This window comes from Mustela erminea, chromosome 20 (assembly GCF_009829155.1).
Source record: "Mustela erminea isolate mMusErm1 chromosome 20, mMusErm1.Pri, whole genome shotgun sequence".
In the NCBI taxonomy this organism is placed as follows: Eukaryota; Metazoa; Chordata; class Mammalia; order Carnivora; family Mustelidae; genus Mustela; species Mustela erminea.
The window spans coordinates 9,243,034-9,258,568 of record NC_045633.1 but is presented as its reverse complement, the minus strand read 5'-3'; the positions used below and the strand labels follow the sequence as shown (position 1 = coordinate 9,258,568).

The 15,535-nt window shown below is 44.0% G+C and overlaps 1 protein-coding gene across 5 annotated transcripts in view; it reads left to right on the top strand.

Moving 5' to 3' along the window:
• IQCK (IQ motif containing K) overlaps window positions 1-15,535 on the top strand; it is a 118,943-nt gene that overhangs the window by 39,493 nt on the left and 63,915 nt on the right. For 4 of the 5 annotated variants that reach the window (XR_004281863.1, XR_004281864.1, XM_032328024.1 and 1 more), the window contains exon 7: window positions 14,574-14,658. Coding sequence is in view for 3 of the 5 variants with exons in the window: in XM_032328024.1 (XP_032183915.1) it covers window positions 14,574-14,658 (85 nt within the window). In the remaining 2 variants the exon portion in view is untranslated. Of the gene's footprint in view, window positions 1-1,779; window positions 2,055-14,573; window positions 14,659-15,535 lie in introns of those variants that run through there. The other variant, XM_032328026.1, reaches the window with a different exon arrangement.

The window sequence follows — 15,535 nt, the reverse complement described above, 5'->3', positions numbered from 1 at the left end:
AGCTAGCAAACAACAAGACGGGATTGAACTTGGGCGGCCTGGGGGTTGAGGCCATGCCATAAAGAATGGTTAACCATTGACTCAGTGGGTTAAGCCTCTGCCTTCGGCTCAGGTCATAATCTCAGGGTCCTGGGATTGAGCCCCACATCGGGCTCTCTGCTCATCAGGGAGCCTGCTTTCCCCTCTCTCTCTGCCTGCCTCTCTGTCTGCTTGTGATCTCTCTCTCTGTCAAATAAATAAAAAAAATCTTAAAAAAAAAAGAATGGTTAACCCATCTGCTCCACTGCCTCTTAGATCACCTGGCACTTAGAGTGATCAGGGCTCAGACTGGGAGGACACCAGCTATGTGACACTAATTGAAAGATGCTATGGGTAATTTAAGGTTTGTTAAGGGGAAATTTTGACTGGATGGGATTTTCATCTTATGTGCTGATTTCAGAGTGCAGCTGCTGTAGAAGATAGTACTCTGTATATTATGTGTGTGTTAGCATTTATTGCCTCAGAGAACCCTGTCTACCAGCCTGGGGAGCCATCTAAAATGTGAGCATGGCTCTATTTTAATGTTCTTGGTAAGACAAATTCTACCAGGCCCAGATGTCTGTGTTGCTTGATGTCCTTATACTGCCAGATCACAGCTGGTAGGTTAGGGTCATTTGCCATAGATGGCTGCCAGTCTCTTTTCACATAAATGGGGGGCCCTTCTCCTACAGGTTCCCCGTAATTTAGCATACTCTTCACTCTGTCCATCCTTTCTCAGTTATCCATTTCTTTTCTGTGATTTTTTTCTTTAAATAACTATATTTTATGTAGTTATCTTATATAGACATTGACAACCCTTAAAATTTTTTCTTAGATTTATAAAAATAAGATTTATCACATACAGGGCACCTGGGTGGCTCAGTGGGTTAAGCCGCTGCCTTCGGCTCAGGTCATGATCTCGGGGTCCTGGGATCGAGTCCCACATCGGGCTCTCTGCTCAGCAGGGAGCCTGCTTCCCTCTCTCTCTCTCTCTCTCTCTCTCTGCCTGCCTCTCCATCTACTTGTGATTTCTCTCTGTCAAATAAATAAATAAAATCTTTAAAAAAAAAAAAAAAGATTTATCACATACAAAATAAGCATGTTTATTAAATAAACTATAGAGTGAAACGGAAAGGTTTAAAATCAAGGATAATCATAGAATTAAATAACTCTAGACCTAAAAATCTTTCAAAAGGATGTTTCACTCTATGGCATTGTTCTGGATTGTTCTGGGCCTCTCTATATGGCCATGCCTAAAGCTGGCTCTACGCCTCTTAATTAAGCCTTTTTTTTTTTTTTTAAAGATTTTATGTGTTTATTTGACAGAGAGAGAGAGATCACAAGTAGGCAGAGCAGCAGGCAGAGGAGGGGGAAAGCAGGCTCCCTGCTGAGCAGAGAGCCCAATGCGAGTTCGACCCCAGGACCCTGAGATCATGACCTGAGCCGAATGCAGAGGCTTAGCCCACTGAGCCAGCCAGGTGCCCCTAATTAAGCCTTTTAAAAATTTTTTAATTTTTTACTTAAGACAGCTTGACTTAAGTTTCTAATACTTGCAAGTGAAAGAGTCCTAACCTGTATGTGCTCCTACATGGTATTGTCCCAACTTCCCGCCGGTATTCTGAATTAGTCAGCTCTCTCTAGGTTCTGTTGCAGTAACAAATAACCCTCAGATCTCAGTGCCTTATGACGGCAGATGTTTATTCTTCGCGCTTTTTTGTGTTAGTTGCATGTCACTTTGGTTCCTTGTCATTTTTCATTCAGGGACCCAGGATGCAGGAACAGCCTGCCCCCTCCCTCTCATGGCAGAGAGAGAAGAGCAAAGGCTGATGCATGCAGTGGCAAGCATGTCTTCTGCTCACATTTCATTGGCCAATGCAAGTCCATGGCCAAGCCAACTAGCAGTGCTATGGGGAAATTGACACCCCCCTAGGCAGAAACTGCAAACCGTATGGCAAAGTAGAGATGCACAATTCTCTTCCAGGGAAAAGAGTAATAATTGGGACCAATAACGCAAGCTACCGCATGCTCTAATCAGAGTTCCTCGAGGTTGTTTTCTTCCCCACCTTTCAACAGTTGTGGATTACATCATATTGCCTGATAGCTTTACTCCTTTTGAGGAATCTGGCATCATTCTCTTTCGTGGTATAGAGTCCTGACTCAACAAGACAATCAGAAACAATGAAACTATTTGCTATGATATTGAGAACAAGAAAAGTTTCACTTTTTATTTTGACTGGGAAGAATTGGTCAGATTCATTTGCAAAAATAAATCACTAAATAAGCACAAGGAACAAAAGTTCCCTGCTGCCTATCTGGTCCCATGCCCCAGGGGAGAAGGCTCATGAAAGACATCATTAAAGCTGAGACCTTCAATGAGACAAAGATGGTGTTTTAGAAAAGAAAGCTTGCTTAGGGTGAAATGTCTTTTCAGCTAAGTTCTACCCTTAGACCAAAAAGAAAAAAAAAAAAAAATTCACAATACTTTCATGTCAGTGAAAGGTATCTTATAACCAAAAGCTGAGGTGAAAACAAAACTGTCACCATGCCATTTGAGGACAGGCACCAGTGATATGATGGCGTGGTTGTGTGAAAGTTAATGGTGGGAAGAAAAACACTCGTGCTTTCTAAATGGCACAGGAAATAGCATGCGTGTTGCACTAAAGATCATAATTAAATGGCACAGCAGAAAATTTGCTGTCATACCCTGTGGAAAGGAAAACATCTTTTTTTTTTTTCTTTTTTTAAAGACAGAGTGTGTGAGTGGGGAGAGGCAGATGGAAAAGGAGAGAGAGAATTTCAAGCAGGCTCCGTGTCCCACGCAGAGCCCGATATGGGGCTTGATCTCACGACCCCGAGATCACAACTTGAGCCAAAATCAAGAGTCAGATGCTTAACTGACTGAGCCACCTAGGCGCCCCAGGAAAAAAATCATTTTATTTTATTTTGTCTTATAGAAGGGTAACTTCAGAGGTCAGGAATCTCATGAGGATAATAAATCATCTTTGCTCTTTATATTAGCATATAGGAAGGAAGGAGAGCTATTTCCTGAATTTGGGACATGCTGGATGCATAAATCCTGTAAGTGTCTCTTTCTTGCTGGAGGTTTGGCATGTGGGTGGCCCTTTCTCTGAGTCACACAGCCCCACTTCCTTTCTTTCTTCCTCTTGTCTCTAGGTGACTGGGAGTAATCTCAGAGAGCCTGTGTGAAGGAGCGTGGCAGACAAGTCTAGGTTCCAATGTGAGCTCTGCCATTTATTAATTGGTGTATTAGTTTTCCAGAGCTGCCTAATAAACTACCACGAAACTGGTGGCTTAAAACCACACAAACTTATTCTAGTTCTGGAGGCTAAATTCATTCAATTCTAGATTCATTCTTTCTAGATTCAATTCATTCTGGAGCTTCTGGAGGAAAACTTGTTTTCTTGCCTACTCTAATTTCTGGAGGATCCCTGTATTCCACAGGGTGAGTGACCCCTTTGCATAACCCTGACCTCTGGTGTCCACTGTCACATCTACTTCTGTAGTAGCATCTCCCTCCGCGTCTCTCTCCCAGGGATACTTGTGACTACATCATACTTGTGCCCCCCTGGATAACCCAGGATAATCTCAAAATTCTTAACTGAATCAATTCTATGAAGTGTCTTTCATCATATAAGGGGACATAAATATTCAAAAGTCTGGGAATCGGATGAGGACATCTTGGGAAACTATTATGCAGCCTGCCAGTCAGGCAACCTGGGACAATCCCTTCACAAGCCGTGGTCCTTTCTTCTGTTACTTGGGGATGGCAATACAGGTTTAAGTTGGTGAGGTTTAAGATGGTACCAGAGTATCCGAGTGCTTTGTCAAAAGCAACAGAAATTTAAAGGCTACTTAAGGAAAAGGGTATATACTGGAAGAAAAAAGACAACTCACAAACATGAAGGAAAAGGCAAGGACCTGGCTTAGGAAGCCAGTGTAGGGATCCGGCAAGCACAGACCCATATTTTCATGATAACACTGCCAGGAAGCATCCCGTAGTCTCTGCCAGTCCACTCAAGATTCACATTCTAGGGCGCCTGGGTGGCTCAGTGGGTTAAGCCGCTGCCTTCGGCTCAGGTCATGATCTCAGGGTCCTGGGATCGAGTCCCGCATCGGGCTCTCTGCTCAGCAGGGAGCCTGCTTCCCTCTCTCTCTCTCTCTCTCTGCCTGCCTCTCCATCTACTTGTGATTTCTCTCTGTCAAATAAATAAATAAAATCTTTAAAAAAAAAAAAAAAAAGATTCACATTCTAGGGGCGTCTGGGTGGCTCAGTGGGTTAAAGCCTCTGCCTTCAGTTTAGGTCATAGTCCCAGGGTCCTGGGATCGAGCCTCACATCGGGCTCTCTGCTCAGCAGGGAGCCTGCCTCCTCCTCTCTCTCTCTCTCTGCCTGCCTCTCTGCCTACTTGTGATCTGTCTGTCAAATAAATTAAAAAAAAAAAAATCTTTAGGGCGCCTGGGTGGCTCAGTGGGTTAAGCCGCTGCCTTCGGCTCAGGTCATGATCTCAGGGTCCTGGGATCGAGCCCCACATTGTGTTCTCTGCTCGGTGGGGAGTCTGCTTCTCCCGCTCTCTGCTCATACTTTCTCTCTCTCTTTCAAATAAATAAATAAAATTTTTTTAAAAAAATTCACAGTCTAGGGAAATAGCATCTGCTTGGCTAAGCTTGGGTGTCAGACATACTCCTCGGTCATGGGTAGGTAATGTGCTGTGACTCACATTCCCCCTAACACAAGGAGGTGAGCTGTCAAAGCAAAATCTGAAGGCTGATGCCACAAGAAAGGGGAGAGTATGATGAGCAGATAAAAATTAAAGACACCAGTGTAGAGGGCTCAGAGTAGGTGTCTAAAGAATGACAGCTTTCATTTTATCCTAAATCTTAGGAGAACACTAGTCACTCCTTTAACAAGATGAAATGTGGACAGCCAAATAACCAAGCAAGAGAAAGACCAAATATCTGCTCTACCACTGATAAATCCTGACAGTAAGGAAAGTTCTGTTTTCTTCCTTTCTTTCTTTCTTTCTTTCTTTCTTTTTTTTTTAAATTTGTAATATTTATTTGAGAGAGAGCACGAGCAGAGGGAGGGGCGGAAGGGATGCAGACTCCCAGCTGAGCAAGGAGCCTGACTCAGGGCTTGCTCCCCTCACCAGCTGATCATGACCTGAGCGGAAACCAAGAGTTGGATGCTTAACCTACTGGGCCACCAAGGTGCCCCTGTTTTCTTACCTATAATAATATTCATTCTTTCAAAAATACTTACTGACGGAGCAGCTGGGTGGCTCGGATGGTTGGGCGTCTGCCTTCAGCTCAGGTCTTGATCCCATGGTCCTGGGATCCGGCCCCAAATCTGGCTCCCTGCTGGGGCGGGGAGTCGGCTTCTCCCTTAAAAAAAAACAAAAACGAAAACAACAAAAAATCTTACTGAATGCTTATTTTTTTTCCAGGCACTTTTCTAGGTGCTGTAGATAGAGTGGAGAACAAGAGAGAGAAAGTCTTGGCCCCCATAAAGTTTACATTTTAGTGGGAAGACAGTCAAAGACTAAGCTAACGTATCATATAATGTATAGAAGACCCAAGAGCTCTGAGGAAAAATAAAGCAGTGGAAGTGGACAGAGCATCCCAGGGCTGCGGTGAGGGCTGCTGCTGCTTAGAGAAGCCGAGGAAGGTACACTTCTCTACGGAGGTAGCATTTGCACAGAGGTCTTAAGCCAGCCTTACAAAGATCAGAAGGAAGAATGTTCCAGGTGAAGAGAATAGCCACTCTGAAGGCCCTGAGATACAAACTTAACTACTGAGACAGCAGGAGATGAGGGAGGCCGAGAGAGTGGTAGGAAATACAGCCAGACAGGCAGGCTAGGTTGTACCCAACTTGGGTGGGTGGGTCTTTGAGTACCATGGTAAAGAGTATGCTTTTACTTGTTTTCCTCTGAGTGTGCAGAAAACGTTTAGAGGGTTTTGAGCAGAAGATGGAAGGAATCTGATTTATCTTTTAAGAAGATCACTCTGGGGGCACCTGGGTGGCTCAGTGGGTTAAAGCCTCTGCTTTCGGCTCCGGCCATGATCCCAGGGTCCTGGGATCAAGCCCTGCATTGGGCTTTCTGCTCAGCAGGGAGCCTGCTTCCTCCTCTCTCTCTCTGCCTGCCTCTCTGCCTACTTGAGATCTCTGTCTGTCAAATAAATAAATAAAATCTTAAAAAAAAAAAAATCACTCTGGGGGCACCTGGATGGCTCAGTTGGTGAGCGTCCGGCTCTTGATTTTGGCTCAGTTCATGATCTCAGGGTCCTGGGATCTCGCCCCATGTCAAGCTCTGCACTCAGCTGGGAGCCTGCTTGAGATTCTCTCCCCCTCTCCTTCTGCCCCTCCCCCTGCTCTCTCTCTCTCTCTCACACACACACACACACATTCACACACTCTCTCTCTCTCTTTCTCTCAAATAAATAAATAAATCTTGTAAAAAGACTTCACTCTGGCAGCTGGCAGGGGAATTGATCAGTCAACTCTAACAGTACAAGTGGCCAGTTGGGGATCCTAGCACAGACAGACAGGGGATGGCAGCTTGGAGTGCGGGAGACAAGAAAAGGTTGGATCTGGGATATTTTGATGTTGGAACCAAGCAGACTTGTTGATGGATTGTATGTGGGGTGAGAGAAGTCAAGTATGACCTGGAGGTTTCAGGCCTGAGAAACTGGCTGAATGGAGATCCAATTACTGAAATGGACTGACAGAAATTAGAGTTCTGTTGTGAAAATTTAAGGGCTTTATGGAAAAATTACAACTTTGGGGGATAAAAATATGAAGTTTTCAGGACACCTGGGTGGCCCAGTCGATTAAGTGTCGGGCTCTTGGTTTCGGCTCAGGTCATGACCTCCTGGGTCACGGAACAGAGCCCCGCGTCAGGCTCTGCGCTCTGTGAGGAGTGTGCTTGAAGATTCTCTCCCACTGCCCCTCCCTGTCACCGCCCCCTCTCCCCCACCACCACGTGCAGGCTTGAGCTCACTCTGTCTTTCAAATAAATAAATAAATCTTTTTCTTTTAATATGAAACGTCCTTTTCATTTTTTTCCCCCAGTAACTGCCCCACCGTCTCCCTTCCATCTGGGAGGCAGCCCTTTAAATAGCTTTTTGGACAAATTCCCTAAGTTCCTGGTCACTCTCTGTTTTTAGATGGTCTCATTTCATTGGAATTCGTCCCGTTTCGTTTTAAATCTTTAGCCCTCAATCTCATTCCAGATGTAAACCTCATCTTCCTCCTCATCTCTAGCTCTAGCCACAACTGTCGGTAATTCAGGGGTCCCTGAACTTTGAAGGTGGACAAATTGCCTCTTCTGTTTTCATTAGCCTCTAACTGAGATTTAGTCTCACTTTTAATTATCAACGAGGGCAACAAACCTCAGGAGTGTCCACAGTACCAGTGTCTTCATCACTAATTACAATCAGATTTTTTGACATCCCAATCTAGTTGTTGTGGTAATCCTGAAATATCATTTACTCCTGTCACTTCTTCCAAATAACATTAGTGAATTGACCTCCTCTTAGTTCTTCTTACTCACTGCACACTCTAGAGGCATTTGTATTATTATATCACCAACTGGGTTTTTAAAAATATTTTTGAAAACTGTATTGCAATATCATTGGTTTGCTTTGAAATATTTACTTTCATATTTCATTAAATATTATTTAGAGAAGAAATCCAAACTGCCAGCATAAAAAGGGGTCCATGGCACAAAACAAGTTAAGATCCCCTGTAAAAGATTGGGAAGCCATGAAGAGGGAGGTGGTTTGCCCTTCCCAGACGCTCACCCTTGCCCAGGCTCATGTTCTGGAGTGGAAAGACGGAGACTGGGAAGGGGGTAGGTCTCCTTCAGGTTTTCTTTGAGTCCCATTAGAGAAAACATGTAACCCATTAAGAAGAAACCAAAGAGGGCGCCTGGGTGGCTCAAAGGGTTAAAGCTTCTGCGTTCTGCTCAGGTCATGGTCTCAGGGTCCTGGGATCGAGTCCCGCATCGGGTTCTCTGCTCAGCAGAGAGCCCGCTTCCTCCTCTCTCTCTCTCCGCCTGCCTCTCTGCCTACTTGTGATCTCTGTCTGTCAAATAAAGAAATAAAATCTTAAAAAAAGAAAAAAAAGAGAGAGAGACCAAAGAGCACAGCACTCTGGACATGTTTTTCAAAATGCATTTTTGAGTATCACAACCCTGATTTTTAAGATGGCTGTATCTGCGGGGTGGGCACCTGGCCTCCTTGCATTATTAGGTGAGCTCTGTTGACTGGCCCCATATGCCGCTTCCGAGGATGGGGCTGGCAAAATGGGAGTCGATTCTGTGTCTGACTTAGGTGATTCAGCTTGATGCTGGGGTAATAACGGCCTGTCGGGCTCCCAGGGTGGAGTTAGTGAGGGGGCGAAAGCCAGATCACATCCTAGTAACCATGGTTTCTAAACACATGTTAAGGCTGCTGGAGAGATATGTAGCTGGCTCTCCCCTACTAGCTTTCAGAGCTGTTGCTCCCATCACAGAAAGGAGTCTGTCCTAGTCTGGTCACCGTATATCTGGACACCCCATTCCAGAGAACCTCTCTTGTACTTCTTCCAAATATTTGGAGTTTATTACGCAAGACTGATGCCTCCAACAGAATATTTGGGAAACCCATTTAGGCCAAGATCAGGGACTGGATAATCTCTTCTGCTGTTTACAATGGGTAGATGTTTTCAGATAGGAGGCTCTTGAAAGACTATATAAACTATGGTTGATTTAGGGCCTGTGTCATTTTGTAAATGGCTTTGCATCAGGATTGTGCTCTCACATTCCAAGAAAACAACTTAATCTCTTACCTAATGAAATGCGGATAGAATTTGGATTCCAAGATTCGGTTTTCAATATAAAGCAAGCTTTTTTCCTTTCTACTTTATTCTGTTTAAACACCACTTGGGGATGGTCCCTCTTGTTTTAGAACTGGATGCAGAGATTTTTAAAGACTGACTTCTCAGATTCCCTTGTGTATTTTGAAAGCATGCTGTGTCTTCTTTAGATCCTGCAAATCTTTTACTTAGCACCCAAAAGGGACGAAGCAATTGTGTGGGTTTATGCATACACACAGAATCAGAAAAATAAATTCTCAGAATTATGGCATCAATTCTTACGGTTCAAATATATTTGATTCACATTTAAGAAAAAAAGAAAAGGGGAGTATCTGGTGGGTGCAGTCGGTTGATGGTCAGACTCCTAACTTCCGCTCAGGTCATGATCTCAGTGTTGTGAGATCAGGCCCCGAGTTGGAGCCTGCTTGCGATTCTCTCTCTCCCTCTTCCTCTGCCACTCCCACTCATGCTCTCTTTCTAAAAATAAATAAATAAATCTTTTTTGGGGAAAAGGAAAAGGATATGACAAATGAGCGTTACCAGCAAGCCAGGTCTTAGAAACATACTTAGTGGCTCTGTTTTGCTGGTAGAAACACACAAACCTGGGGCGCCTGGGTGGCTCAGTGGGTTGGGCCTCTGCCTTCAGCTCAGGTCATGGTCTCAGAGTCCTGGGATCGAGCCCCCGCATCAGGCTCTCTGCTCAGCAGGGAGCCTGCTTCCCCCCACCCCCTCTCTCTGCCTGTCTTTCTGCCTACTTGTGATCTCTCTCTCTCTGTGTCAAATAAATAAATAAATCTCAAAAAGAAAGAAAAGAAACACACAAACCTGCCTGCTCTGGGCAGTCTCTTCAGGGGGGTGCCTCCGGTGCTGCCTTCTCCTTTGACTGACATGGCGCATCATCCCCCTCCCGAGTTCCCCAATGACGAGTGGTCGCCTCTACTCCACCTCGATTTTTATTTGACCTGAAGCCAGTTGCACTGATTCCAAAAGAGAGAAAAGGGCCTGACGTGGCTTCTATCCCTTCAAGCTGGCCTGCTGAAATGATTGATAATTCCCAGGGACTACTCTCGGAAGATTAAGTCCTTTTCATTTGGCCTGATTTACACTGGCTCTCTCATACTTATTCTTGGTTTGGGAACGAGACAGCGCCCCATTATTTAGCCGTGAAAGCAGGGATGTCACTAAAGGTGGCCTCATATTACTGCTTAAAGGCCTATTAGAAATCTCATTTTGCTTTTTGGAGATTCATTGTGATGCAAAGCCATTCGAGGTTTCATTACTGGTGAAAGCCCTTTGTCAGGCTGGCTCAGCCTGTTGTCCCAAGATTTGCAGTTCTCTTTTCCTACTGCTATTCCGAAACAGGAATACTGTTACTTTGAGGATTTCATGACATCAGTAGGAAAAAATATACTTAAGGCAGGAAAATTGCTGCCGAACAGAAAGGCGCCATCAAATCTCCCCTCAGATACAAGCGACAAACTCTGCTTTGTTCTGCTGTCCTGACATCAGATTTCCCCGTGGAACGTCAGACAAATGAATACCTGCCAAGTTATTTCTGTAAGAATTAATGAAGAGGGCATTTTCTGTGATTACGACACCCCCCACCCCCCACCCCCATTTTTTCTTCGAGGCAAATGACTGTGCTTTCCTCTACTAAACACACACAGCTGTGAGACCCTGAATTCCTCATCAGTGACCTTGTGAGCTGCCTTCTCTTCTCCTTAGGCCAATCCCTGTGCTTCCCCGGGCCAGAAGATTCTCAGCAAGATATGGTCAGTGACCTTGAATGAGTCACTTCACACCTCTGTGCCTCGGTTTCTTCATTCCAAAAGAAGGATAACAATCGCTCATTACTGATACTGTGAGGATTTTTTTTTAAAGATTTTATTTATTTATTTGACAGAGAGAGATCACAAGTAGATGGAGAGGCAGGCAGAGAGAGAGAGGAGGAAGCAGGCTCCCTGCTGAGCAGAGAGCCCGATGCGGGACTCGATCCCAGGACCCTGAGATCATGACCTGAGCCGAAGGCAGCAGCTTAACCCACTGAGCCACCCAGGCGCCCTGTGAGGATTTTTTAAAAAAATTTTTTAATTTAGTTTTCTTTTAAATTTTAAATAGACATATAATGTATTTTTTATCCCCTAGGGGTACAGGTCTGTGAATCACCAGGTTTATACACTTCACAGCACTCACCATAGCACATACCCTCCCCAATGTCCATTACCCCACGCCCCTCTACCAACCTCCCTCCCCCCAGCAACCCTCTGTTTGTTTTGTGAGATGAAGAGTCACTTATGGTTTGTCTCCTTCCTGATCCCATCTTGTTTCATTTATTCTTTCCCTACCCCCCAAACCTCCCAAGTTGCATCTTCGCTTCCTCATATCAGGGAGATCATATGATAGTGTCTTTCTCTGATTGACTTATTTCACTAAGCATGATAACCTCTTGTTCCATCCATGTCATCTCAAATGGCAAGATTTCATTTCTTTTGATGGCTGCGTAGTATTCCATTGTGTATATATACCACATCTTCTTTATCCGTTCATCTAGGTTCTTTCCATAGTTTGGCTATTGTGGACATTGCTGGTATAAACATTCCGGTGCACGTGCCCCTTCGGATCACTACGTTTGTATCTTTAGGGTAAATACCCAGTAGTGCAATTGCTGGGTCATGGGGTAGTTCTATTTTCAACTTTTTGAGGAACCTCCATGCTGTTTTCCAGAGTGGTTGCAGCAACTTGCATCCCCACCAACAGTGATACTGTGAGGATTTAATGAAATAATGTATGGAAAGCACTTAGGACGCTGTGCCAGGCAGAGAGGCTCATTCCACAAATATTTATCAAGTACCCACTAAAAATGGTGACCCCACCCCTAAGGTTCTCCCTGGCTTTGATGTCTTTGATTCTGGAATCATTCCTAAGCATTGGGACTACCAGGAGGAGCAAACACAGGCCTGGTCTCTGCCCTCGTGGAGCTTTCCGTCCAGTTGACCACTGGGGCATTCATCAGATAACCACAAAGAGTTACATCTCCGATTTGGGCCAAGGACTAGGAAGGAAGATTACACAGAGCTCCACTCTCCACTGGGTCCTAATCTAATCAAAGAACACCTTTCCATAATCAGAAGAAAGAGTGAGAGTGAACCAGGAGGAGGAAGTGTCAGCCCCCTCACCTCCAACCTTAAGGTTTTGAGCAAGTTAGGAGAAGGTGGGCCTGCCATAGGTCAGATGGGCCTCACACCCTGAACATGGCCTGGGTTTCAGTGCCCTCTGACTCGCCGGCTGGGTGTCTTTAAGCAGCAACCTGCACAGCTGTACACAATGCCCCTGGCTGGGGTAAGGGGATTTGGAGGCAGACGAAAGCCCCTCTGCAAAGGCCCTGAGGTGGGAGGGCACTTTTAAAGAGGTGAAAAGGGCCAGTGTGGCTGGAACACAAGGAGCAATGCTTATAGGAGGGGAATCCGGAAAGCTCTTGGTAAATATCAGCTAGTATTAATGCACAATAATGTGAGTCTTGTAAATCCATTGCCAGCACACCAAGTATCCTTAGAAACACAAGGTGTCTCTGGAAGCCATTGATTTTTAACTAGTGGAAGAGAATTACTTCAGGGATATGATCTGTTGGTGTCATATAACTGAGATTCTGAGAATAAGGACAATGGATAAGCACAGACATTTACTGTGAAAAGCAGGCCTCCAGCAAAATATGAATGCTCCACTGCAGCCCAGAGAGCCAGATATTAGGCAAGAAGAAGTGAAAACCAAAAGAGAACCAAAGAAAAATTTTAAAAAGCCACCACATCATGCAAATAAAAATGGAAACAGAACATTAGGGAAAGGTTTCTAACAATGCTATCATTTTGAGGGTGTCGTCATCTCTCCAAAGACATAGAAGAATCTTCTTTACTTGGTGTCTCCGAAAGGGCCTGCACAGCCCAAGACCCAGAACCTGGCAACAATACCACACTCCCTTGAAGTGATCTCAGTGACCCCAAGATTCTTCTGGGCTTTGATTTCTTTTTTACTGGAATAATTCAAAAGAACATTCATTCATTCAAGCAAACATACTATATCAAGGGTGGGTTGTGTTGTTGTTTTTATTTATTTATTTATTTATTTATTTATTATTATTTTTTTAAAGATTTTATTTATTTATTTGACAGACAAGAGATCACAAGTAGGCAGAGAGAGAGGAAGGGAAGCAGGCTCCCCACTGAGCAGGGAGCCCGATGCGGGTCTTGATCCCAGGACCCCGGGATCATGACCTGAGCCAAAGGCAGAGGCTTAACCTACTGAGCCACCACACATCCTGGAGACTCTATGCAATGTTGCCTCTTAGCTTTGCAGTCTGGGCCAGGCTCCGCATCTGCGAGTGTTTGCCCAGGGAAAGTCTGGTGTCAGCAGAGCATTGAGAGGGAAGCCTACCTAGGCTTTGGGATCCAGTGGGTCTGGGCTCAGATCCCAGCTAGGCCACCTACAAGCTGTGTGACCTTAGGCCAATTAGTCAGCCTCTCTGTATGATGGGAGTTACTATAAACTCAAATGATGGCTATTGTTAGGGAGAACTCTAAGGCCTGGGAACTTAAGAACCCCTCACTTGCAAAGTCAAAGCAGGATCCTGGGAGCAGCCTCCATGTGACCCACATCCTTTCTGAGGTTTATTTCTTTGTACTCATATCTAAAAAGGCTTAACTTTTCTTTCCAGAGGCAGCTGTGCTTTAGAGAAACAGAAGGAACCAGAATTAAATCATACTTCTAAGATCTTGTCAGGAGTTAGTCTCTCTATGCAACTTTTAAGGGGAGGCGGAAGGAAAAGAGCATTTCGCCGTGATTTTTAAATGTGTTATCTGTGATCAAACATCCCATCACAATCTGAAAAATCCCACAAGAGCAAACAATGTCATCTGACCCAGCACTTGAGATACTTTATTGCCTATTAAGATGTAGTAACAGAACTTAACTTAAAAATATGCCCAAGGGGTGGCTCAGTGGGTTAAAGCCTCTGCCTTCGGCTCAGGTCATGGTCTCAGGGTCCAGTGATTGAGCCCCCCATCGGGCTCTCTGCTCAGCGAGGAGCCTGCTTCCCCCTCTCTCTCTGCCTGCCTCTCTGCCTGCTTATGATCTCTCTTTGTCAAATAAATTTTTTAAAAAATCTTTAAAAAAATATATACGCCCGAACTCAAGCCACATTAAACTGGAATGCACACACAATTTATCAGAGATAAATTCCAATAATTTTGCCTTCAGGAAAGAGATGAACTACTTAATTTCCCTTCAATAGAATGGTAGAAAAAGAATCCTTTATTATGTCTCAGTCATAATGCAGTATTTAAGAGCTGCTCCTGCTTTGTCTCCTGTTTTACATCTATAGAACCTTACGGATGTCCCACCTTTAGGACTCACATGCAGCTTTAGCAGCTGGAGCCTTTCAGAACAGCGCGGGCTCGCAGTGATTTCAGAGTACGCTGGTTAAAAACAAAGCAAAATGAATTCATCTCCGATTTTAAAATTAGACGCCATAACTCAAGGCTAAATTTCTCTATCAAAACTGGCATTGTTGCTTTCTAAGAATGGAAATGGATGAGGCGCTTAATCAGAGAGGCCATTATGTTGTCAAAGGGCTCGCTGAGGCTGAAGGATGGATTCTCATGGGCATATGACCATTTGATTGCTTTCTAGCCCCCGGCCGCCGGTCCCACTGTCCCTCCTGCTGACAGAGGAAGAGGCAGCGCTGTGCATTCAATCCTTCTGGAGAGCCTATCTGGTAAGAGTCATGTGCGATTATGGCATTTGGCCTGATGGGGAATTTTTGTGATGTGGAGGGCCCATGGGAAAACTGTTAGATGAATTTGAAATAGAGGGTACTACAGCTAACATCCAAACCTCAGAAATAGGACTCTCTGCAAAATACAAAGAGTGATTTAGAATTTCTACCAAAACCTGTGTTGCAGTTATCATTAAAAGTACCCTCCAACCTTTTAATGTTGGGTTTACTGGTCTGTATTACCTAAAAAATAATATTATATACATGCAAAGAGCAATACCATGTTCATTTTAGAAAAAAGAAATAGAAAATTACTCAGGTAGAGCAAATAAAAATGTTTGAGGCACTGAAACTATTACCCCAAAGTAATTGTTGGCATTTTGGTGTAAAATTTTCCAAACCTTAAAAATCTTAATGGGTAGAGTAGGGCGTAGGCAAAATGGTTGAAGGAGATTTAAGAGTACATTTTTCTTGCTGAGCACTGAATCATACATGGAACCATCAAATGGCTATATTGTACACTAAAATTTATATAACACTGCATGTTCACTACACTGGAATTCAAATGAAAAAAATACAATAAAGCTTAAAAAAATCTTAAAAGATAGAATAACATATAAACACGTATCATATGCTAGAAGTGACCTTTTCTTTCGAAAGCTTTCATTTCTAGTCATTGGTTATTCCCAGTTTATCATTATTCTAATAAATGCTGTAATAGATAACTTTGTGGAGGCATCTTTGCACACTTGTCTGGTTGTTTCTGTAGGACGAATTGTAGACGTAGAATTTCTAGGTCAAAAGGTGAGTTCCTTTCTAAAATTCCTGACCCATATTGTCATGTGACTCTTCAGGAAGGATTTGCTTTGAAAAATTC